General features: G+C 39.0%; 1 protein-coding gene across 1 annotated transcript in view; it reads left to right on the plus strand.

Annotated features, from left to right (window-relative positions):
- The window catches only part of LVRN (laeverin), a 42,578-nt gene extending 18,147 nt beyond the window's left edge, over window positions 1-24,431 (plus strand). The window contains exons 6-20 of the mRNA XM_054055443.1: window positions 1,703-1,816; window positions 4,133-4,276; window positions 4,578-4,643; window positions 4,780-4,845; window positions 5,882-6,051; window positions 7,759-7,835; window positions 9,957-10,096; window positions 11,595-11,650; window positions 13,580-13,733; window positions 14,589-14,683; window positions 15,199-15,306; window positions 18,866-19,036; window positions 21,343-21,483; window positions 22,679-22,754; window positions 24,208-24,431. Of these exons, the coding sequence (XP_053911418.1) occupies window positions 1,703-1,816; window positions 4,133-4,276; window positions 4,578-4,643; window positions 4,780-4,845; window positions 5,882-6,051; window positions 7,759-7,835; window positions 9,957-10,096; window positions 11,595-11,650; window positions 13,580-13,733; window positions 14,589-14,683; window positions 15,199-15,306; window positions 18,866-19,036; window positions 21,343-21,483; window positions 22,679-22,754; window positions 24,208-24,354 (1,725 nt within the window). The 3' untranslated portion in view covers window positions 24,355-24,431. The remainder of the gene's footprint in view (window positions 1-1,702; window positions 1,817-4,132; window positions 4,277-4,577; window positions 4,644-4,779; window positions 4,846-5,881; window positions 6,052-7,758; window positions 7,836-9,956; window positions 10,097-11,594; window positions 11,651-13,579; window positions 13,734-14,588; window positions 14,684-15,198; window positions 15,307-18,865; window positions 19,037-21,342; window positions 21,484-22,678; window positions 22,755-24,207) is intronic.
- Window positions 24,432-24,749: the final 318 nt, after the last annotated feature.

Genomic DNA, 24,749 nt, shown 5'->3' on the forward strand with positions numbered 1-24,749 from the left:
TTGAACAATTTCAAAACACAGTCATCATTCAAATTTTTAAGAGTTAACAAATAAAATATAAATCTGCAAGTGATCAGATTTTTCTCCAATGTGAACTGCCAAATATGAGTGCGTAGAGCTGTTGTGGAAGTTTTATTGCTTGCCGGGATAGAGATTTGCTGATTTTGGAAGTGATTATTTCCCCAGTTCTGTTTGTCATACCCCTGGCAATTTCCTTTCGTTAAGAACACGGAAAAAATGTTTTTATAAATGCTTGATAAATCACAGAATCATAGAATGGTTTGGGTTGGAAGAGACCTCGAGGCCCATGCAGTTTCACCCCCCCCTACCATGGGCAGGGATACCTCCCACCAGATCAGGCTGCTCACGGCCCCATCCAACCTGGTCTTGAACACCTCCAGGGATGGGGCAGCCACGACTTACCTGGGCAACCTGTGCCAGTGCCTCACCACCCTCTTAGTGAAGAATTTTTTCCTAATGTCTAGTCTAAATCCTTCTCTCCAATGTAATGCTATTCCCTCTCATCCTATCACTATAGGCCTTTGTAAAAAGTGCCTCTCCAGCTTTCCTGTAGCCCCTTACAATACTGGAAGCTGCTCTAAGGTCTCCCCAGAGCCTTCTCTCCTCGAGGCTGAACAACCCCAACTCTCTCAGCCTGTCCTCATAGCAGAGGTGCTCCAGCCCTGTGGTCATCCTCATGGCTTCCTCTGGACCCATTCCAACACTTCCATGTCCTTCTTGTGTTGAGGATTCCAGAACTGGACACTTGACTCCAGGTGGGGTCTCACAAGGGAGGAATAGAGGTGGAGAAATCCCTCCCTTGAACTGCTGGACAAACTTCCTTTGATGCAGCCCAGGACACAGATGGCCTTCTGGGCTGTGAGTGCCCATTGCTGGCTCACATGAAGCTTCTCATCAATGAACATCCCCAAGCTGTTTTCTGCAGGCTGCTCTCAATCACACCATCCCCCATCCTGTACTGAAATCAGGAATTGCCCTGACCGAGGTGCAGGACCTTGCACTTGACCTTGTTGAACCTCATGAGGTTCTCAGAGCCGCACTTCTCCAGCCTGTCCAGGTCCCTCTGGATAACATCCCATCCTTCTGGTGTGACAACTACACCACTCAGCTTGGTGTCATATGCTAACTTGCTGAGGGTGCACTCAATCTCACTGTCTATACCACTGATGAAAGTATTAAACCACACTGGTCCCAATACAGACCCCTGAGGGATGGATCTCCATCTAGACATTGACCACTACTCTCTGAATACAGCCTTCCAACCAATTCCTTATCCACTGAACACTCCACCCTCCAAATCCATCTATCCTATTGAGAGAGATATCCTATTTTAATCATACCCTGATATGAACTTCTGTATATTTAAATATAAACATTTAGATATTTACTGGGAACTGTTTATAATTGAACAAAGTGAAAGAATGGTGTAAAGCAGTGATAGTCTTAGAGTATGGAATAGTAGATTAAACAATTAAAAAATATTTGCCTTGAACCTCTGGCTTCTTCCAAGGTGCATATTTTTCTACTGAATTCTCATTATCTGATGGAATATCCAGCATTTTACTCAATTGATGTGTACACATTAAATAAAGTTACTTCAGTGTAGGCGATTGTGCTTAATCTGCAAAACTGAAAATAGCAGTCCAAAGAGATTTTGAGACATTTTTTCTTTCTATCTAAGTGGTTTGGAAACCTGGTTACAATGAAATGGTGGAATGATCTGTGGCTTAATGAGGGTCTGGCATCTTACTTTGAGTACCTGGGAGCTACCTTTGTTGAACCCAAGCTTTCACTGGTAAGTACTAATGCTTACTGAGGTACGCTAAAGTAGCAAAGTTCCAGCATGTATGAAGAAAAGAAAGGTGCAGAAGATGGGATTTAATTAAGCCATGGCATTAGTAATTGAATTCCCTTGGGAAAGATGATCACGTCTTGATTCTTCGTAGGAGGGGTTCTGTCTACAGGGGCTGTGATCATACTCAGCTCTTCTACAGCTAGCACAGAGGGTAGCCAGGCAGCTGAGATTCTGCAGTGACAAAAAGTTGGTGTTTTACCCTAGATTTGATATGTGGCAAACCCAGTTTTCCCTCCTGGATCCTGTAGCAGATGGTTTGCCTCCCTGCCTGTCCGAGCTCTTTTCCAAGCACTCCCCATACCTCGGGTATCTTTACCAGGCAGTGACTTAAGCTGAACATTTTGGAGTCTGTTTACACCACTGGGTCCAGGGCTGCCGGTTGTAGATAAGGCAAATGTAGTGCCTGATAAGGCAAATGTGCTGATATGACAGCAGGGTAAAATTCCTTCCCATTCTGCACAAAATGGGAAAAAGCATAAATTCCATAGTGTATTTGAAAAATCCATCCATCATTAAATTCTGAGATGGGAGGGTAGGTGCTGCAACTTGTAGCTGTGAGATGAGCCATGAGATTGCCTGCACAATCACAAGTGTCTGTGCACAGTGCCCTCAGCTTCTGAAGAAAAGAGAAGCCGTTAGCCTGGGCAGGCCCGAGACTGCAGTCTATCCAGTTCACTTTTTATTTGGCTCAGATGAAATACCATTTGTTGCTTTCCTTTTGTAACTCATCTAAGTACTTAATTACATGTTTAATTGGAAAATAATACAGGCATGTCAAATTCTGTCAGGAGGATTTTTAGGTCATGAGAGATGCTAATCTTTGAACCTCAAAACCAGCTCACTTTATTCTCTGTGATGCGTAATCTAATATCATTGAAAAGTGTAAAGGGCATTAAATTTTAAAATGAGAATAAATCCTTATCTCCTTTTTAATGTTAATCTTTTGATTTTAGAAGTTTGCCTTTCTGAAAGTCAGCAACTGCCTTTTTAATTATATCCATGGTGTAAATTTTAATAGTGAGCAGTAATTCCATCTGATAAATTACAGTTATGTGATGTGCCTTGGAAAGCTACAGTAAATTACTGTAGAGATGTGAGAACACAGGCCTTTCTTGTGTGGTTTTGTGGATCACACACATTCACAACTTGATAGAATGGCTGATGTTAGAAAGATCCTCTGGAGATCAGCTGCTTGAACTCCCTGCTCATGCAGGGCCACCCAGAGCCAGTTGCCAGTTGAACTTCATGATGTTCCTGTCAGCCCATTTCTCCAGCCTCTCCACGACTGTCTGGATGGCAGCACAAGCCTCTGGTGTGTCAGACACTCCTCCCAGCTTTGTGTCATCTGCGAACTTGCTGAGGGTGCAGTGTTCCCTATCATCCAGATCATTAATGAAGATGTTGAACAGGGTTGGACACAAAATTTGCCCCTGGGGTTCCCTGCTAGTTGCTGGCCCCCAACTAGACTTTGTGCCACTGATCATCGCCTAATTACAAGTTGAATTCTGGCAACTGAATTTACTGGCTGTTTACAAGAAGAAAAATGGGTCAACAAGTTTGATCCCATTGACTGGAGGCCTGTGTTCTTCTTGAGATGCAGAAGTGCTCAAAATGTCCTGCAGTTGTTTAAGAATTTAGGTGCGTTTTTCTTAACTTTGTAATTACATCATTTTCAATCCCATCCTAGCACGGATACTCATCTGAGGGAAATGAAATCATCATTTGACAAAAAGAAAACTTAACTGATTTACACCAAAGGAGCCAGATTCTCTCTTTATTTCTCGCCGAGTGGCAGCAAAAATGCTGCGTAGTTAAGCCTCGCTACCCTCAGTAGTCTAGTTTTTAGTTAATTTCTCAGGGTTGCAGTGGGAGAAACAAGGAATTTAGGAAGAAAATGCTCCCATATTAATGACATACAGATGTAAATGAGATACAGGTTTTCAGTAATTGTTCATTTGTTATTTAATGTAGTTGACTTATTTTTTGCAGAGGATTATACTCTTGTCTTTGTCAGGCCTAAGACCATAGTTTTCTCTGATGTAAAATTTTCACTGATTACTAATGTTGCATGTGGAAAATGTTAGGATTGTGTGCACGGTCCATTTTACTTCATGGGAAAGTTAGCGAAGGGAGAAAGGTATCTTTCCTTGTTTATTGACAGACTATTCCTATTAGTACTAATCCTACAGTCTACATTCTCTCCTGAGAATAGATATTTTCTGTTCAGATCACTTAGATTTGTCTTTTTTCTTGCAGGATAAAATTTTTTATGATCATGTTGTACAGCCAGTCTTGAGAGACGACAATGAAATAGGATTTCGATCACTGTCAGAGAGGGAAGACAGGATCAATGGATCATTTTCTTTAATGTCTCTGTTTGACAGCATCACATACAACAAGGTTGAAAAATATAAAATTCTTACTGTTTGTTCTAAACTAATGGTACAAGGTAGATTTGAGAGAAACTGTTGAATTACAATGCGTTTTGAGTGTTGTTTTGTCATTTGAAGTTTGCTTCTGCTGCACACACTAATTTATTGGATGTTGCAAATCTATTAGACTATGAAAGAAATGGTGAAAACATTTTTTAAACTACATGAATAGGAAGCATAGGAATAGCCTGACTAACTTCTCAGGATTATAGTTTGAAAAACTATTGCAATAGTAATTAATGTTTTCTCATAGATTTTTTGTACTTTAGGGGGCTGCGATTACCTGGATGCTTTCTGGTTTCCTGACTGAGAAGTTGTTTATCAGAGCACTTACTGTAAGTTGGGAAAACTATCACCTTCATTTTGATTTATAAGCTTGAAAATGACAATTGCACAAAATTGCTGTTTGCATTGTGGATGTTTTTGGTTGAATCCTCATGATTTCTGATGCTTCTGTTTGTTTCCACACAGTCATATTTGAAAGAATTTTCCTTCTCTAATGCTAACCAAGATGATCTCTGGACCCACATACAGATGGTACTCATTTTATCTCTAATATTGCTGCTCTGGTCTTTGGCACAATCTCAGTTTAGGGTATATAGTATTTGTAGAAGACTGCTCTTGAATTTGGCTATCACTAATGCAGTCATTAGTCTGATGAAATTTACTTTGCTGGCTTTTTTTGGATAATGTCTTCACAAGTGTTTATTTGGCTGCTTTACTGCACCTGATATCAGTGGAGCTGAGTGAAAGGAGTAGAGAAATGACATGGGAAATCAGGGCCAGATGGAGTTTTGGGTTTCACGGAGACTGCCTGAGCCTACATGAAATTGCATAGCCTATTCTTCAGGAGCTTATGTTTTGTGAGATCAGAGTGTGTGATGCTCTGGGCTTAATGATCAAAGATGCTGATATGTCATAGACCCAGAAAAGTCTATACCAAGGGCGGTAGCTCAGCATTTGACTGTTTGCTGGTATTGGCAGAAATCTGGAAAAGAAATCAGGTGCTAATAATAGGTTTATGTTTTAAAATTCCACTTTCCTCTTCCTCCAAATAAGGCTTCCATTGCACTGCAGACTCAGTCTTAGGTTAAGAATGACATTTGCCACAATTTCAGAGGCAAGGCTGTCACATTTTTTAAGCACAGTTAGGGCTTTAGCTTAGTATCTTCTTTACAGCTTGTCTTTACTGTTCAGTTTTTTCATTAGGTAGTCACTTAAAAATATTTGAGTTCTGTCAGCTTTATTTGTGCAAAATTAACAAATTAAGCCATAAAGCGATGTAATTATATTAACACTAAAAAGAGAAAGGTTAGCAGTTGTGTTACAGGAATCAGGAATGTCATCTCAATATTTCCTAACTCCTAGAAAAGGCTTGTACTCTCTTTAGAATAATGTCAGTAATGTCCTTTGGACTTCGTTTACATTGATTTTTTGCATGTATCAAAGACAGCAAACTGCCAAGCAGTCATGTTTTCTCTAATATGTTAGAAGGACCCCTAGAGTGTTGCTGAAGAAATATCAGTAGGTACCTGTTTATCATAAGTATTTCTAACTCCTGTTTGTCTTGCAGGTCGTAGATGCACAGGATGAAGTTCAGTTGCCAGCATCTGTGAAACAAATAATGGATACCTGGACATGCCAAAATGGGTTTCCAGTTTTAACATTAAATCTAACCACTGGCACAATCAGTCAGGAACAGTTTCTTAATAAAAAGAATGAAAGCAGTACTGATTCTTACAAGTATGTTTAACTTGTATTTTTGTAATATGTCTATATCTTATTTTTAAAACTCCTCAGTTAGAATCATCTGAATTTTTAACTCTATGTTTTTTCTTGTCATGAGCTGTCAACTAAAATCCTTTTGAGACTGGTGTTTGCAATAGTTCTGCAAGCTACTTGTTTTGCTAAAAGTTTGTTTTCCTCTGAAGTAGTGAATTTTCCAGCCAAATAGCAGGGGTTTTTAGGGCAGACGTGAGCCGTGGCAAGGTTGCAGCTCAGGATTTTTGCCTGACATTTTCTACTCTCCTCTTCTTTGTATGGACCAGCAATCTTGATGAACCATGCTGTAGTTTTTTTCCGGTGCCACATAGTCCCGGTCTCTCCTGGGACAGAGTTTGCATTTGAGTATTTTTATAAATGACCCCTTTCTTAGAAAGTGCCAAGTACCTGATGGCCAGCTCTAACTTTTCTGTCAGTGAGCATTGCTACTTGCTTGGTGCTTTTGAAAGCTGTGTTGCTTACTTAGATACCTAAAAGCAGTGATAGAAAGACCTGCCTTCGGTCACCACTTTGAAAACTCATGGCTAAGGTTTGCACTTATCTGAAATTTGCCAGTTGTCATAAGTGCTGTAATGTATGGATAAGGCCCACGAGATGAGTTCTGACATGGCTAGAAAGTACAAAAGAGAGCAAAATCCAAAGCATTTTTCCTCTGTCTGCTATTGCTGTGCATATGAAAAGCAAAGAGAAATTTTGATGGACCACAGAAGTTTTTACAGAGTTTTTTTTGATCTCAGGTTTCAGGAGTCACAAAGCATTTGTCCATCTATCTTCTTTGGTTAACTCACATAAGGAGTTCCAAGTTACAAATGTTAGTCCTTTACTGTAGTCTCAGGAAGAGACATGTGGATGTAAGCAAATCCAGGACATGTATTATGTGATTTTTCAGTTTTGTGGGCAACGTCAGTTTTTTTAATCTTTCAGCTGTTTTCTCTGGGAGTTTTGCAGTCCTCCAGAAAGGAAGTTACAGTCATCTGAGCTACAGTTGTATTGCTTGCCTGGACTTTTTAACTAGATACCCTTCTGAAAAGGAGTTTTATGTTCTCCAGAAACAGGGTGAATTGTAATAAGTCTTCTCCCACGTAACAAGTGATAGGATGAGAGGAGATGGCCTCAAGTTGTGCCAGAGGAGCTTTAGGTTGGATATTAGGAAAAATTTCTTTACCAAAAAGTGGTGAAGTATTAGCAGAGGCTGCCCAGGGCAGTGGTGGCATCTCCATCCCTGGAGGGGTTCAAAAAGTATGTAGACGTGGAAATCTAGGACATGGTTTAGTAGGCACAGTGGTGGTGGGCTGGCAGTTGGACTGCATGAGCTTAGAGGTATTTTCCAACGTTAATGATTCTATGATTCTGAGTGAGGAGAATAAAATTATTGCCTGACGAAGGAGTCCTAGAACACAGATACATTATTAAAATACCTAGCATCGAATGATATTCTGTATATGAGTGCCTGTTTGAAGCCATGCTTAAATTCCCTTATCTTTGGTAAGCCTAAGTGCTGATGCAGCATAAGCACCTCCACCTAATGAGTTTTTGTGCAATAGAGAGGAGAGAAAGTAGATGGAGATTCTTGTAAGAAAGAACTCATCTGCAATCTAGTTTAGCACCAGCTCAGAGGGTTTTTTAAGTGTAAGTATTAATTACATTATTTCTTTTATTTTTGTTAAGTAACACATGGATTATTCCTATTTCTTGGATGAGAAATGGATCTTCACAACCCTTAATGTGGCTAGATAAAAGCAGCAGTAAGTAATGCGTTTGTTTACATATGCTAAAACCAAGCTGATAAAAAACACACCTAACTCTTCTATAAACAGAAGATATATTTGACTTGAACAGGGGGATAAAAACTTTGTTATGGAAATGTCTGTGTTTATCTGTTCTGTTAATGTTATGTTACAATAGCAGTAAATTTTCAAGTAAATTAATTTCCTGGGATTTTTCTATGTTGCATTAAACTTTAGGATACGTTTTTAATAATAAGGTAGAACGCAGATTGTGAGCAGAGATTTCCACAGTAGTTTTGGTTTTTTTTCATTCTGTACACAAATCCAAAATCCTAGTCCCTCATACTGCTGTATTATTCTCACCCTAGCGGGTCCGATTCATGTTAATGACAGCTTTTGAGTACAGGTAGGATCTCTGCTGTGATGTATCAAAAAATGAGCAGCCCAAGTAATGGATGCAAGACTGAAAAAATTAAAAACAGCTATGAAGGGACCCAATATTGTCATTCATGCATATCTGTAAAAACTGCTAGTGAATATTTTCAACACTGTGTAATATAATTTGTTTATGCAAAATAGATGCAAATACTCATAAAAAGAGTAGAATTTTTAAAAGTTTTAAAGACTATCATAAATTTCTAAATTTCTGTTAGAAAATTGAGTTTATGGCCACCTCCAGTCAAATAAAAAGGTCATTTCTTTCTCATCTTGGTGCTTTCCAATAAACAGCTATATATTTTGAAAAATAACATTAGAATGGTGTAATTATTTCTCTTTGGCAAGTCAGCCCTGAACTCTGTCAGGTTTTGAATCAGTTAAAGGGAAATACAGAGACTGATGTGTTTGTAGAATGCTTAAGACAGAAACTAAAATGTGATCTATGCATATTACAGCTCTCCACTCTCTGTTTGCAGTGGTTAAAAGCTACTTTCCCCTTTTTTTCAGGCAATAAGATAGCTTGAGTGATCATTTCACAGTATGTGAACAAGTAGATAAACTAAGTGTGGATGTTTATTCCTCTGAATACTTTGAAGTTAAATAAACCAATGACTGATAAGATGAAAAGTCAGAAAATTTGCAGAAAGGAATAGTTTGGCAGTACTTGTTTGGAGGGGTTACTGTCATGTGCTAAGTTTGTCCTATTGAAGTGATTAACAATTCCACTTCCTCTCTCATCATGTGACTTAAAAGATGCAGAAGTTATGGAAACAACCCACACTGTTTTTTAATAGTTAAGCCAGCATCTGTCGTGTGCCACTTCTCCCTCTCATTTAACTCGTGAAGATGACTGAAGATGAACCCTGTAGTTTTTGCTCTTTCAGAACACATCAAAGTCTCAGTCTTCTGTTCAGAGGGCAGCAGTGCTGCATCTAGGCTACTCACCAATACTGATTTATTGTCTTCTTAAATCAGGATGATCGTAGCCACTTAAAGCAGCATTTGAATCCTCTTGTGCTGAGGCAGCTTAGAGCATTCAAGGCTGCACTGGTTCCTTCAGGTGCACTGTAAGCTATCCCAAGCAAATAATCAGACAAGCACAGATAAAGTAGGTAGTAGTGAGATGAAATGAGACTGCAGAAGGAGGCTTTTACTGAGTCCTAAAAAGGACTATGGGACACTTATTTAAAATAAAAATTTGGATTAGTTGGTTTTTTGGTTTTTTTTTTTTGCATAAATTTAGCTGGTTTGCTTTCCTTAATCTCCATTCATATAGATACTGGTAGATGGTCAGTCCCTTTGTAAGGTACTGAATGTTGTGTTTTGGAGCAGCACTAGGAGCAGCTGGTGGGCTGGTCATGCTCTGCAACAGGCATGTGCAGAATTTGCTCCTCATCCAGTCTGATTAGCCTTGAGTGACCATTCTGAGCCCTCCCAGCTGCCTACAAGCTAAAGAGTAGGAGTAAAGTGGGTCTTCAGTCTCCCTTCTGCCACCTCAAGGTGCTCAGTACCTGAGCGGTCAGTTGCTTGTTGAAGTTCTGCTGCGCAGAGCAGAGATCACAAGTGTGCTGAACTTTTTTTATTCCAACCTCAAATCTGTGTCTCAGATCTCAGAGGAGGACCTAGTGCAGTGTTTAGAAATGCAACAGAATTTAGCAGTGCACAGAAAATAAAATCCTACATTTCAATATCACTTTACAGAAGTGTTTCCTGAAATGCAAGTATCGGAGTCAGAATATGACTGGATCCTGCTAAATGTAAATTTAAGTGGATTCTACAGAGTAAACTATGATCAATTAAACTTAAAAAGATTAGCACGCTTGCTTGAAAATGATCCAAAGGTAAGATCATACTTGTTTTCCCAGGCTTATAAACAGGCTTTCCATGTATTTCTTCTTGCAGTTCTTGCCAGTAATCATTTTGGTGAAAACCTGGAATAATGAGAAACTCATGTATCATGTAATAAAAAATGACCCACTGTTGCACCACTTAAGCCCCTGGCAGCCTTCCATAGCAGCAGAGGAACAGGCCCAGACAGTTTAACATAAGCATGAAAAAGAACTTATTATGAGATGGCATTCTGTCTTCAAACTTGTCTTAACAGCTTGTGATTCTTCCACTCCCTTAAATTTGTCTCATAGGGTTTATTGATACAGATGTATGACTGAGATATGTCTTCTACTAGATATCCATGAAGAAGGAAAGCTGGGAGAAAGCTTTTTATTTCCACATTTCCTCAAAGCACAATAATTCTAACAGTGAAATTTAAAAAAAAAAAAAAAAAAAAAAAGAAAATCATCAGACTTGGGTTTTTTGCTTGGGTGGTGGGTTCTTCTTGGTCAAGATGTTTCTTAGAAGTTCTAGGCAGTTCTGCTTGGGCCTTTTCAGTCCCCTGTAGACGCTGATTTCATCCCACCTCAGACGAGCTACAGCTTGGGTTGTAGGTGAACATGATGCAGAATAGTGTGTCAATGTAGATGAGGTTGTACTGTGTTTAATGTTGCCCAACCCTAGAGTGAACCAGAGGCTCTGTTTGTAATGTCAGCGCATTGGTTTTGCTAACAACAATGAGAAAGTTTAAGCTTTCAGCATGAGAGTGATCGGTGCAGTTGGATGAATTCTCCAGAAGGTCTGGACACGAGGCTAATCAGACCACGCAGTGTGGTTAAACCTTTCTACAGCACAGTGGATTCCTTTCTTCTAGGCTTTTTTCTTTCACAGAAAACCTAAGTCGGCAGGGAACAAAGTGTGTGCTGGCTTGGGGCTGGTTTTGGGCACTGATCAGTGGGGAGGTTCGCTTGAGCAGTGGCTGAGCTGAAGGAGCATACAAGCAGGGAAGAGATGAGGAGGGACCAGCAGTCCTCATGAGAGCATGAACTGTAAGCAGAGATTCACATACCGCTCTGCCACGGTCATTTAATTCATTAGAGTGACAGGCACTGTGCTCTGGACTTATCTGAGTATGTATTCTGAACTGAAGCCTCAACAGGAAAATTGTACCAAAATGATATAAGTAGGATATTTTTAGGAAACGTAGCTTTTCTACATTTTAAGTAAGAGGGATCTTGAAATACTGTGGTTAATATACTATAGCTGTATGTTTATATCTAAAAATACATTATGCAGCTGTATATTTATATATTTATGTATATAATCATCCCAATAAACACACACATAACTTCAGCTTAAAGTGCAGGATCTATATTATGATGTTTTGTAGAAGATTTAGTCTTAGAAAAAGTGCTAGTGACTTGTCCTATCCTTCTGAAGCACAGAAAGCTTTTTTAAACTATTGACAACATATTTAATCTATTAACGCCACATGAATGCTTTCTGCAGGCTATTCCCGCTGTTAGCAGGTTCCAGCTGATAGATGATATCTTTGCATTGACACAGTAAGTATGTGTTGAATATGTCGTAGAAAGTTATTAAACTATGTGAGTGTGTTCAACATTGCTTTGTTCATTCCTATCCATACGTGCCTCATAACAGCTGTTTTGGCAAAATGGGGGCAGAAGTATTTTATGCATTCTTCTGTCAGTGCTGAGTGATGGAACAGGCTGCCCAGGGAGGTGGTTGAGTCGCCTTCCCTGGAGGTGTTTAAGGAACGGGTTGATGAAGTGCTTAGGGGGCATGGTTCAGGGAGCGTTAGGAATGGTTGGACTCGATGATCCGGTGGGTCTTTCCAACCTGGCGATTCTATGATTCTATGATTTCTTTCAGAGTTTCTTTTAACTTTTGTTCTGCCACTTAGGAAATATTTTAAATAGTTGCACTGCCATGAGTCTTTTAGGGACTAATCTATATTTGTAAGAGATTCTGGATGAAAATTCTAAGTTTTCCTTAATTTGTTCTGGGCTACCTCAGCTCTGCTGACCTGCATCACTTTTAATACCTCTTTCATTTCCCTTGCTGATGGATGACATGGTGGTTCAAGTCTGTGGTGCTAGAGAGGTCAGCAGTACTGTAGGGAGCCGAACGAACCTGGGTCAGGACAATCTGCAGTTTCAATACAGGATGGGAGATGATTTGATTGAGAGCTGCCCTGAGGGACAAGGGGTGTTGAGTGATGACAAGCTTGATGTGATCTGCCAATGCATGCTCACAGCCCAGAAGGCCACCCGTATCCTGGGCTGCATCAAAAGAAGCATGGCCAGCAGGGCGAGGGAGGGGATTCTGCCCCTCTATTCCTCTCCTGTGAGACCCAACCTGGAGTATTGTGTCCAGTTCTGGAATCCTCAATTTAAGAAGGACATGGAGCTGTTGAACTACAAGGATGATCAGAGGGCTGGAGCACCTCCCAGTGTGAGGACAGGCTGAGAGAGTTGGGGTTGTTCAGCCTGGAGAAGAAAAGGCTGTTGGTAAACTTTATAGTGACCTTCCAGTACCTGAAATGGGCTACAAGAAAGCTGAGGAGGGACTTTTTACAAAGGCCTGTAGTGACAGGACTAGGGGCAATGCATATAAACTGGAGAGAGGTGGATTTAGACTAGACATAATGAGGAACTGCTTCACCATGAGGGTGGTGAGGCACTGGCACAGGTTGCCCAGGGAAGCTGTAGATGCCCCATCCCTGGAGATGTTCAAGGCCAGGTTGGATCGAGCCTTGGGCAGCCTGGTGTAGTGGGATGTGTTTGAACTGGATGATCTTTAAGGTCCCTTCCAACCCAAACCATTCTACTATTCAATGATTCTCAAACCTAGTACATAATAAGGAATGTAACTGCAAATAGAACTGTGCTCCTATGTAAGCACATTAGAAATGTTTCTCTTCTGGAAGAGAGCAGCTTGGTTTTGAATTCTATTGGGAAAGAACGAATTCATTGCTAACTGCACACTGAGGTACAGAAATGCCATGCCGAACTTGTTAATTCCAAGAACAGCATGCATGTCCATCAAATAGTTTGATTTTACAATAATATATATTCCACAAAAGAACTCATAATGATAATATGCAATAACTCAAGGCAGAACTCTTTTCCTTCATTTTGTTCTAGTGAGACTGACACATGCTGTAAATATGCCTATACTGTATCCTGCAGACACAAGCATAATACAGTGTGCTTATGCCATGCTTACTGCTATGATTCTCCTATTACTTTGATAGTAGTGGCTCTGTGCTCTGTAATAAATGTTTGGAGAGTTCAGCTCATAAAGGCATCATTGTTTTATATTTATTTTATTTTTCCAACATCTTTGATAGGCCACTCTCCATGTAGTATACCTGGTGTTTTATTGTTGTTGTCATAAATAAATAGAAATTCATGCTAGGTAATTAATGTAAACAGGCAAGCCCAAGTATGAGGGGTTTTATCTTCAAATAGGTTTGGATACATTCAGATTGAAACAGCACTTGAACTGACCAAGTACCTTGCCAGAGAAGATGAACTCTTCATATGGAATACAGTATTGTTACACTTAATACCAGACGATTTGGAAAGTACTTTGAAGAACTATGAAGTATATCCCCTTTTAAAGGTATCATCTTTTTTCTAAGATAGCAAAGGTACTAGAACATTTAAATAAATCAGACTAAAATGAATGCAATGGTAACTATTATGGGTCATAATTCTTGTCATTCTCTTTGCATGATTTTGTCAATTTTTTTTAAATAGGAGAAGGTACTTATTTGTACACACTAATCAATGATAAATACCACCAAATCATGAGCAATTCTTATTGGAAAGCAGAACTCTATTTACATTCTTTATGTTAGGCTTGATCCTAGTTTTTTTTAAAACTGAAGATCTGGAAAATGCGGTCACCAATCAGTAAGTCGTAAGAAATTAGAGTAACACTGCAATGTATAAAGGGAATACAGAATGCATATGTTCCGTGGTTTGTACTGCCTTCCAGTTCATATTCATGGAGAGAAGGAAGGAATTGGGTTTGGATATTAAATGAGATGGTTCTCTCCCATATTTCAGCCACTTGAGATAATATTGTCTTATTTATGTCCTTGACATCTGTTTGAAGATTTCACTTTTGTTTAAAGTGCAATCCCACAACAGTAGTTCTCTTAAGTCCTAAGATAGATATATGTTTAAATTATACAAGAACTTATTTTTCTGTCTTTTTTTTCTTGGAGAATGAGCATTTACATTCTTTCATAATGAGTTCAAAGGCCCTAGTGATGTGAAATGGTAACTTCTCAGTTGGAATGGATGTACAGGTGTATTGAATTTTGGACCCATTTTATGTACTTTATTTTAATATTCTGTGCTCTCAAGAAATTGACAGTGGTCAACTTTAGGATAAATCTGAGTAAGTGAAAAAAAAAACCCACACTTAACGTCTTAATTAACATAATTTTTCTTTCCCTTCTTTTAAAAGAAATACCTTTTAAAGCGAATGTCGCCAATATACAATTATTATGCAGGTTTTATTCGTCAAAATGTTGATGCTTTAGAAGATGACTATTTTGCTCAGTAAGTATTCTGCTTTAATTTGAATGCAATTGATTCTACTTAGTGAGCATAAAAGATGACAGTTTAATGATCTCAGCGGTAGTTTTTGTTTATAGGAGAATGGGCTCAACAGGCTACTGGTAGTTGAGGGAAAATGGGCAGCAATGAACTTCAGATGTGATTTATGGGTCAGTCGATAGAACTTTAAAACAGTTCATTTTGCAAGGCTCTTGAAGGCACAGTCTTGAATGTTAGAATTATTTGGACTATATGCAACTAGTCTCTTAAAACCACCAAGAACAACATGAAAAACACACAAAAAAATTAGTACATTGGTAGTCTCACTAATGTCCATGAATATTGGTGTCAGGAACCCATTATTGGTAGCTTAATTTTTAATTTTTAATAAACCTCTAGCAGAGCTTCTCCTGGGTTAACAGCATCATGTGTTGACACGGTGCTGGTCAAACACAGTTCAAGTGCTCCAAATGTGGAATACAAATCTTTTATTCTTGCTATTTTGGCTTCCCTTCAAGAGTGTATTTGGAAAAACTTTTCACTACAGCGTGCTGGCTGGGCCTCCAAGATTGTTTGAACCTGTCATCTGAACTCTATGCTAGATGGATGGACAACCCTGAGGTCAAGTAAGAATAATAATGTACTCTTAAAGGTGTGCATGCGTAAATGAGGTGGAATGTTAATGGTCTCCTGCATGAGGGAAGCAAAATGAGAAATACTCCTGTACACTGCTGATCTTTCTCAACCAAATGACAGAATTTAAGCTTAGCTGTGCTCCCCCCCCAACCTCTTCTCTTCCCAAATCCCAACTTTTTATTTATTCCATAAATATTGATTTTATATAGACTTTACAGGCTGAAGGATGCAGATTTTTGCCATAAAGACCAAAATTTTTTGAGCCACATGATAAATAAACCTCAGAGTAGGGGTAATATTTCATATTGTCCAGTCACTTTCCTGCAGTACAGCCTTAGGGTTAGTTTCTAAGCTTTTAACAATGCTGATTAAAATGATGTTTGTATGATACAGGCATCTGCCTGTGGTGAGCCAATGAAATTGTCTAGCATGTTCTATATTCACATAAAGAGGTGCTGGGAACAGCTGTCAGTTCTTATGCTGATATTGGAACCTAATGGTCAGGTTTCTGGCCCGAGGATGGAGCCTGGGCTCTACCAGGATCAGACTTGCTGTATCTGAGTATTGCATTGTTCAAGAAAATTTATGATGTACTGAAATTCTTATTCTCTCTTCCTCCTTCTTTCTTTTGATTTTTTTCCATGCAATAGGCAAATAGTATTGGCCCTGGTGAGTGAATAATAAAGCTTATTACTATTTTTATTTGTTGTAGTTGTAGTAAGTGCTTTGTTATTACTGGTATCTCTATTGATATATATAGTTGGCTGAGCAAACTGCACTTGTATTTTTATGTTTGTGTTTTTTTAAATAGCTTCATAGTAATCATCCTCATAAAAAATCCCAAATTGTGCTTTGCAGTTAAACTGAAAAGTTGAAATAGCCTAAATAACCTAAGTGCGTTCTCTTATGTTCCAGGGAGAATATTCTTACTATCCCACAGTAAAAGCAATGCTATTTTCAAAGTAGAACTCTATCTTCCCCCTATATTTGAAATATTTGGTGGTTTTGGTTTTTTTTTTCCTGGTGGAATACTACACACCTTATTTGAGTTGAAGAGCTGAAAAGTCTGAAATATATTAGTTGATCTGGTTGTGAATTAGACAGAGAAAATTTATTTCACTGTCCTTCCTGGAACTGACATAAGTTCAAAGGGCCTGTACAGCCTCTCACTTCACATGGCTATAAATGTGAATGAAATGCAACTGTGAATTTTACTAAGTGAAAAAATGACCATGTTTTAAGGAAAAAAAAACTTACAGAAGATAGGACATTTCTTAGGTTTCAAATGACAGATCAGATGTTCATTTAATGGATTTCATTTAAAAAGGAGGCTTTTCAAACGCTGGATAGAAAAAGGGACAGTAAACATTTGACTTGTATTTCACAGAGAGGTCCTTTTAGATGCTCTTATGTTCACAGTTCTGAGAGTGGCGTTTATAGCAGCGCCCTGTAGCTGTTCTGCCACAGGTAGGACCCAGTAGTGTTTTCACCTCTGTGGAAGGAAGTAATGCTTTTCCCTTTCAGATAAGGTGATCAATTTTCAGCTGAATATTTCCAAACACTTCCTGGCAGACCTGAACGGAACATGATGCGGTGCACTTTTACGTGTTCCGTGGAAATGACAATCCAAGAGCCCTGATTCCCAGAGAGTTTCTCAGTTCTTTTTTTTTTTTTTTTCTTTTTGCTTATATGAGTGAAGTGAAGCTACCTAAATTAATATATTCTCTTCTTTGTGGTGTTCTTACTGGGTTGTCTTCTTCTGAATGAAGGATATGAGTCTAGAGGGAGAGACAATGTTGCTGTGCATTTTATTATTTTACTAAAGGTAACCACGTACCGCTTTTGCCCTCAGAAGTGGTGAAATACCTATGCCATTTCTGCATTGGCTCCAGGAAAAGGATGTAAAGTAACCCACCCTTCTTCTCAGCAGATTTTTACTTTTTCCTAAGATAAAGAAATAAGAGAATACTGGCAGGCCAGTAATATCAAACCACACAACCACTCCCAGAAAAAATATCAATATTCCTAATCCTCACCCTTCATCTAATACAACTTCAACCTAAAGTCTCTCTGGACCACAGAAACAAAATAAGTAGCTGTATTTTAGCCAATCCAGTTTCACCCTGTTATCACCCTACCGTGGCCTCTTTCTACAACATTATGAAATTATTGTTAATTTACTAGATCCTGTAACTCAAATAAGATATGTCATAAAAGAATCTCTTACAGCACTATTCTTTATCTTGACATAACCACTCAATCTCAGTAAACATCATTCTGTGTGGAAAATCCCTTATGTTCTAGCACATATCCAGATAAATTAATCCGAACTATTTTTTGCAGTAAATAAAAAATGCTTACCCTTGCTGTTGTTATGCCAATGAAATCCCCCACCCACAACAGAACTATCAAAATCCCTACATCTTGCATTTTCACTTCTTAACAAGTGATGTCTGTCATGCAAAACACTGCACTCTCTCCTTCATTCCCACGAGTCTAGTTTCCAGAGTTTTATAACTTTCTTGTCTCTACTTTTGCTTTGAAGATCGCTGTCATATAGCCCTCCTTACGAGTAATATTGTCTCTCTTTCTGCTAGTATCATCCCCATTTTCTCTAGGATGGTCTACAAAAACTTAGAGGACTTTTCCTCGAATTATATTTAGATTTGAATTTGCTGCCTCTGGTTTGGGGCCTGGAGAATGGCTTTTGTGGCCAGAAACCTGTTTCTCCAGTCTATCTCCTGATTTAATGGCAAATAGTTTTTACACCCCTGCTTACAAACTTGATCTTGTGTAATACTGAGCATATGCCACTGGGAAGTTAAATGTTACATTTTTAGGAATGGGACCCATTCTCTAACACAGAATTAATCCAAAATACCAATAATTTAAACTGGTTTTAGAAAACCTGCATAGTAGAATATATTGCTATCACTAGAAAGCATTGTCAATGTCTTAATGTCAGGAACAATTCATTGCCACGAGAGGATTTTTCTGTTCAGCCTTTGCATGTGGAGTATAATACTGATAAGGTTTGCATCTAGTGTCTGTGACAAAATTCATCACCAGGCTGAGGATACTCTCTTGGGGTGGGCGTAACAGGAGGCTGTCTGTTGTGCAGGCTGTCTGTCCCGTCTGTTTCCATTTGTGCTTCACATTGCTTTTCCTAGTTGGTGTATTCACTGAAAAAACTTTGAAAAGGCTTGTCTGACATGATGCTTGTATGCAGCCACATGCTTTTTAATGGTGTGATCCATGTCCTAGACTATGATGTGAAAGAAAGTGGCATTGATGCTGTATTTATGCAAAATATCTTGGTCCAACTGTTCCAAAATATGTTTTTGGTTTCCGTTTAAATCACATGCCTTTTATGTGTTTAAACCATGAATAAAGCAATCAAATTTCCTAGCTTTATTTAGATAGCTGTTTTATATTTCCTTTCTTGTTTAACTTTTAACTGTAGATAAATATTTGGTTTTGGTTATGCGTTAACTGCTGATTTTGGCATTACAACAATACAGTACCTTTTAATCATATTTTGCTTTGCAGAATTCCCTTTTTAATTAGAAGAACAGTCTGCTGCTACGGTGTTGCGATGGGAAGTGATAAAGAATGGAATTTTGCATGGGAAATGTATAACCATAATGAGTCCACAGAGGAAGATAAAGATATGCTTCTTTTTGCCATGAGCTGTGCCAAAGAGTCATGGTTAATTTACAGGTGACTTTGATTATTAATCAAAATATATCTTTGTGTATATAGAAGTAAATCGTAAGAACACAAATGCTGTACTGTGCAGACCGTAGGGAGGTTTGCCTGCTCCAGAAGCGTGTGTCTTGTAGACAACCAGAATAATCTGAAGAGCTTCTAACTAAGAGAGTATGATAAACAGGGCAAACATAAATGGTCCTTCTGCTGGTATAACACCCCAGGTGCTGGTAATCCCTGAGAAAGAGTTTCCCAAGTGGGTAACTAGTGTGTCATGTCTAACACTGGACCTTCTGTCAATATGTCTAGTGACCTTTTTGAACTAAAATCATACCCTCAGGCTTTAAAGCAGACTGTGGCAACACCTTGTACATGTTGTATGGAAACATGCTTCCTTTTGTTTTTTTTTTTAAATTTATTGTGTATTGGTTTACAACTTGGAACACATTGGCTGCCCTTATTTTCTGTTTTGTAAGAAACAGTATTTATTATAATTCACTTTGACATTTTTCCCCACCATAGACTTTTCCCATACTCTTTCTCCCCTGCTTATTTTGTTTCCAAACTAATGTATCGTGGTATAATGTATCATATTTAGCCTCTGTGTGAAAGCCAAATCACCCATGTGAAGGGCAAAAATGAAAATCATAGAATCACAGAATAGAATAATGGGATGGTTTGCATTGGAAAGGACCTTAAAGCTCATCCACTCCCACACCCCCTGCCATGGGCAGGGACATCTCTCACCAGACCAGGCTACTCAAAGCCCCATCCAACCTGGCCTTGAATACCTCCAGGGAGGGGGCGTCCTCAACTTCTCTGGACAACCTAGGCCAGTGCCTCACCATCATCTTAGTGAAGAATTTTTTCTTAATATCTATTCTAAATCTCCCCTCTTTTCAGTTTAAAATTTTTATCCCTTGTCCTGTCCTCACACTGCCTGACAAAGAGCCTCTCCTCAGCTTTCCTGTGGGCAGAATAGCCTTACTAGCAAGCTGTTCACCCTTTGAAGTGCAGACTCATGCTGAAAACTATACTTTTTTAAATTTCCATCTTCATAGAATCATAGAATAACCTATGTTGGAAGGTATCCATGAACTTCATCAAGTGTTAACTCCTGACTCTGTGTGGGGCAACCTAAAAGTTAAACCATGTATCTAAGACATGTTGTCCAAATGCTTCCTAAACACGGTTTGGAGTACTGTATTTATTGTCTTGTCACTGGCATCCATGTAAAATCCTTCCACTTCATCACTAAAAAGATGCTGAAGCTGGATTCTCTGATGTTTCTCCTGCCAGCCACCTGCTCTTGTGGTGGCAGTCATCTGAGAAGACAGAACAAATATGCCTGATGAGAATGCAAGATGGGTTGCTAAGAGATATCCAATCAGCTATGTAGATTTTTCCATCTAACCTATGATGCTTTATTGAGTTTGTCAGGGGCACAGGCTAGCACTGATCTCTGACGAGCTAAAGGAGTTGCAAGGACCTCATTCTTCCCCATTCCTTAGTAGTCCATTAACCAACCTGTTTTTCTAAATGCCACCCTGAAAATCTTTTGAGATGAGGAATTTTAAGCTGGACTTTTCCTGACCGGCAGTGTATTTTGTCTGTTTTGTTAAGCATGATGATGCATGGCATGCACATGGGACAAACCAAGCACATTTAGTCTAGCCATAATGCAGTTGCCTGCCAGACCCTCTGAGAAGATCACTCTTTAACAGTTCTCCCTGAAAGCAGGAGCTTGCAAGCTGATACACTGAGGCAACGAAGAGAACAGTTACTTAATTTTTCAAGATATTCAGGCACTCACTGCCACTTGCATCCTTGCTAGGTAGTTACTTAAATACTTCTGAAATCATGCATTAGACTCCAAGACCCGTTGTTATTTTGTCTCGCTATAGGGGACCCAATAAACAGGTCCTGTTTGCATAACAGAATGTCTCAGTGCTGGCTTATTCTCTAGGCTCCATCTGTGTCACAGCAAAGTGAGTCTCCAGAAACAGAGCAGCAGTTTGCCCTTCCACAGGGTTGTCTGGTAGGAGTGGTTTTCTTTCTGTAACACAGATAAGGAAAGCACATATTTCTAACTGATGTTCTACAACCTCGTCTTACTAAGAAGTGGAGAGTCAGTGTGCAGGAACAATGGATTTCACCAGCATAAGGACAAAACCCAACCTGGATAAACCAACTTTGGTATAACATACCTCATTCTGGTATTTGTTGAGACAGAGTTTTTCCCAAACTGGATGATATTTCCAGATTATTGCTATTAAACAACAAGTGCTAGGTGCAATTATTACCTTCTTTTCTAACAGATACCTGCAATATGGACTCAGCCATACATTATCTTCCTCCAATTGTACTTCAGTCATCATCCACTATGTGGTGACTAAGGATACTGGGCACCGTATAGCCTGGGAATTTGTTACAGAAAATTGGCCACTTTTAAGCGAAAGGTACAGTAAACAATGAGCTTTGCGTTCACTTTGTTTCTGCTGCTCTTTGGCTTCTTCATCTTTATGTTTGAGCTGCAAAATACAGGGGCAGATTTTCCTTCCAGAAATGGCTTTTCTGTAATGATTGATGCAATTCCTTAAGTATGCAGAGCAGAGTTTTCAGAGGTTTCAACTCTGGTCAGGGCTTAAAGTCAAAGAAGAGTGCATGTCAACACTGAACACTTTAAAAATTAGTCTGTTCATGACGGTTTTTGGTACTCAAAACTGAACTCCAGAAATGGGTTTAGACTCCAGTATTTCACAGGTGTGGGTGTAAAATTCTGGAGTAAGTTTGTAACCTATTTTCCAAAGAGAGTTGGTAGAGATGGGCGATTGGACCATACACGTTTATAAATACTGCAAGACCAACTACAGTGTTATTCCCTGGCTTAAGACCTAATCCATCTCCAGCTTAACTGTGCTGATGCAGGTAAACTGCAGGTGAGTTTGGGCAACCTATTGCAAGCAAAATATAAAGTATTTTGATTTGTGTTCAAAGGCTCCCTCTTTCCTCCGTAACTGTGAAAAGCGGTAGGGCCGTGACAGTGTACATTTCCTGCTGCCTTTGGTAGCAGAGGAGTCCATTGGGAGCCATTAGTGGCAGCAGAACCAAGACTAGACATCTGGGACTGTTCAAATGTCTATCTATCTGTATTGCTAACACTAGAAAAGGAAAGTTGTAACGGGTTTGTGTCACACCAACCTACCACCCCCCCCCGAGCTTTTGTGTGTTCCTTACTGAGGGAAATTTAATCAGAAACTGACCCATTATTTTCAGACTAAAAGAATAGTGTGAACGTTAATTTATACACCACGAAGTTGTCAGAATCATTACTGGTTAGCCTTTTTATCTTAAGTTTGGCTGTGTGGGCTCATGAAGATTGTATTTCAAGCATTCATGTTAAACAGGCAGAAATACCAGATCTTACTAGGAAATGAAAATGAAGGGTAATTAGTGTGCTTCATCCTGCTCAAATGTCTAATTTGAATGGTTTTGATATATCTTTAAAAGGGCAAAAATAGCACACAATTTCAAACTTAGTTGGTATTTCAGCATGGTAAATAATAACTAAATACTGGAAACATTTTCACATCAGCTTAAATTTAGTGAATTTGCTAACATATTATATAAAGGACATTTATCTCAATTTTATAGGTACGGAAAGGAATTATTACATGATGTATTAAGAGTCATGGAAAGGTTTGTCAATACAGATGTACAGATCCAAGAGGTAAGTCAGAGAAGCTTTTAGCTTCAACTTTATTGCCAATTTGTAAATACACGTTTATAAATCTCTTGGTTTTTAAAGAAATCATAGGATGTATTGCATAATTGCTGTGTTGAGACATTGAGAAAAATGGTATATTCTCATCTGAGAAGTAAACATGTGAACATGCACGAACAGCCCGGTAGTCTATGTGCAGCTGGTTGTTAAGCACGGCATGAAAATGAGCTTTTGTGCAGGGATGGATATTGTCCTGCTGTCTGTTGTTACGTTTTAAGAAGTTGCCTGCCTTGTGTGTAACAAATGGCCTGCAGGTGTGATACAGTTCTTTCCTTTTGACAGTGTGGCAGCTCTGATGAGCATAGGAACAATACTTTCTAATTGTGCTGCTGTACATCTGGAAAAAGGAGATGGGTTTGGGGAAACTGCCAGAGGGTCAAAATCTGTGGGAAGTAGCTGTAGGTTGCCTTATTTAATTACCTACAATAATCCATGTTAATGCCTGTGAAAAATTAATAAATATCACTGCTTGTGACAGACTCTTGTTCTTTTGCCTCCAGTCTAAGTATCCCCAGATTCTTTCCCAAAATATTATTTTCCTCTTCTCAACAGCACAGCTTTTGTGCTTTTTGCATGTGATCTACATCCCTGTGCCAGCCCTGAGCTGCAAGTATCTGTCAGTAAAACAAAAAAAATTTGCTTTTCTTGCTGTTGACTGATGCATGCGTACAGCAAGTAACTCAGAAGGGACACTTAATGTAAAGAGCAATTCAGAGAGCTCCTAAAATCAAAGAAATTTCTATTGATCATTCATGAATTATAAGTTTTTCACCTTCTGTTCTTTAGGCACAAATTCACTCCCTGGGATGGCCAAATATCCCAGTGAGAACCTTTAAATCAACCTTCAAGTTTGGAACTGAGTCCCAATGGATATTATCAAAGCTGTCTCATTTTCCTCTTTAAAATCTGTCAAGATCACCTTTACCATGATGCCTACAGGAAACATATCAAAAGTTCGGCTGCTGGCATGTCACGTTGCTGGTTGTTGTGCTGACATCTATCTTATTTATCTTCTTATTTCCTACTCGCCCCATACATTTCTTCGCTGTTCTTCAGTCCTCTCTTGCCTTCTGCTCATTCGACTGACAGCCAAGACTTCTTATACTGTGACTGTAGAATAGGCAGCACAAGAAGATTCTGCTCTCCAACTAGCCCTAGGCACTGTGTGGTACCACCAGTTCTAGTGAAGTTGGCTGCATTTGAAAGGATTTTTCAGAGGGATGGCAAAAGGATGTATTCCTAATGTACAAGAAGCTTCTTACCTTCAAGTTGATCAGTAAACTTGCCCCAGCCCCGTGCTTAAGTCCCTGTTTAGTCTCCCTTAGTGTCCCTTTTCTATGCACACAGCTGCTGGCTGCAAGTGAAGTTATGTGAACTGAACTCGTGTTTAATTCTTCAGTTGCAGGTTTTTTATAATACTACATTGGAAGAGTATGAGAGACTGGCTGCTACTCAGTTGTTGGAGTCTGCAAGGTCTGAAAATATGGAAAGGAGAGAAATACTAACCAAACTTGCCAACTGGTTACAGAAAAATGTAGAAGATTGACTTGAAAACAATTTCAAGTGTATTTTAGAGTATGATTCGCTATCCTTTTGATATTCATTTTAATATGTAATTAAAGATAAAGCACATTTTTATGAGTGTCGTGGTTGTCCTCCCAACTGGAAAGTCAGGCTAATATAATCCCCAGAGAAAAGAAAGATCCAGTGAGAGAAATACTTCATGTTAGCTTGAAATTAATTGCTTACAGGATCAGTTGTTAGCAGGGATGTGTTGCTAATAATAATCTAACATACAGATATACAGTCCTAAATCCATTTTTTTCCTACATATCTTTCTACGTGCTTTTGAATAGACCTTTCCTGTTGTCTCTGTTTAGCATGTGTCAACCCCCAGGACAGTTTTTATCTAGGAGATGCTAAGCTGCTGGTGTGCAACTG

This window comes from Cuculus canorus, chromosome Z (assembly GCF_017976375.1).
Source record: "Cuculus canorus isolate bCucCan1 chromosome Z, bCucCan1.pri, whole genome shotgun sequence".
NCBI lineage: Eukaryota > Metazoa > Chordata > Aves > Cuculiformes > Cuculidae > Cuculus > Cuculus canorus.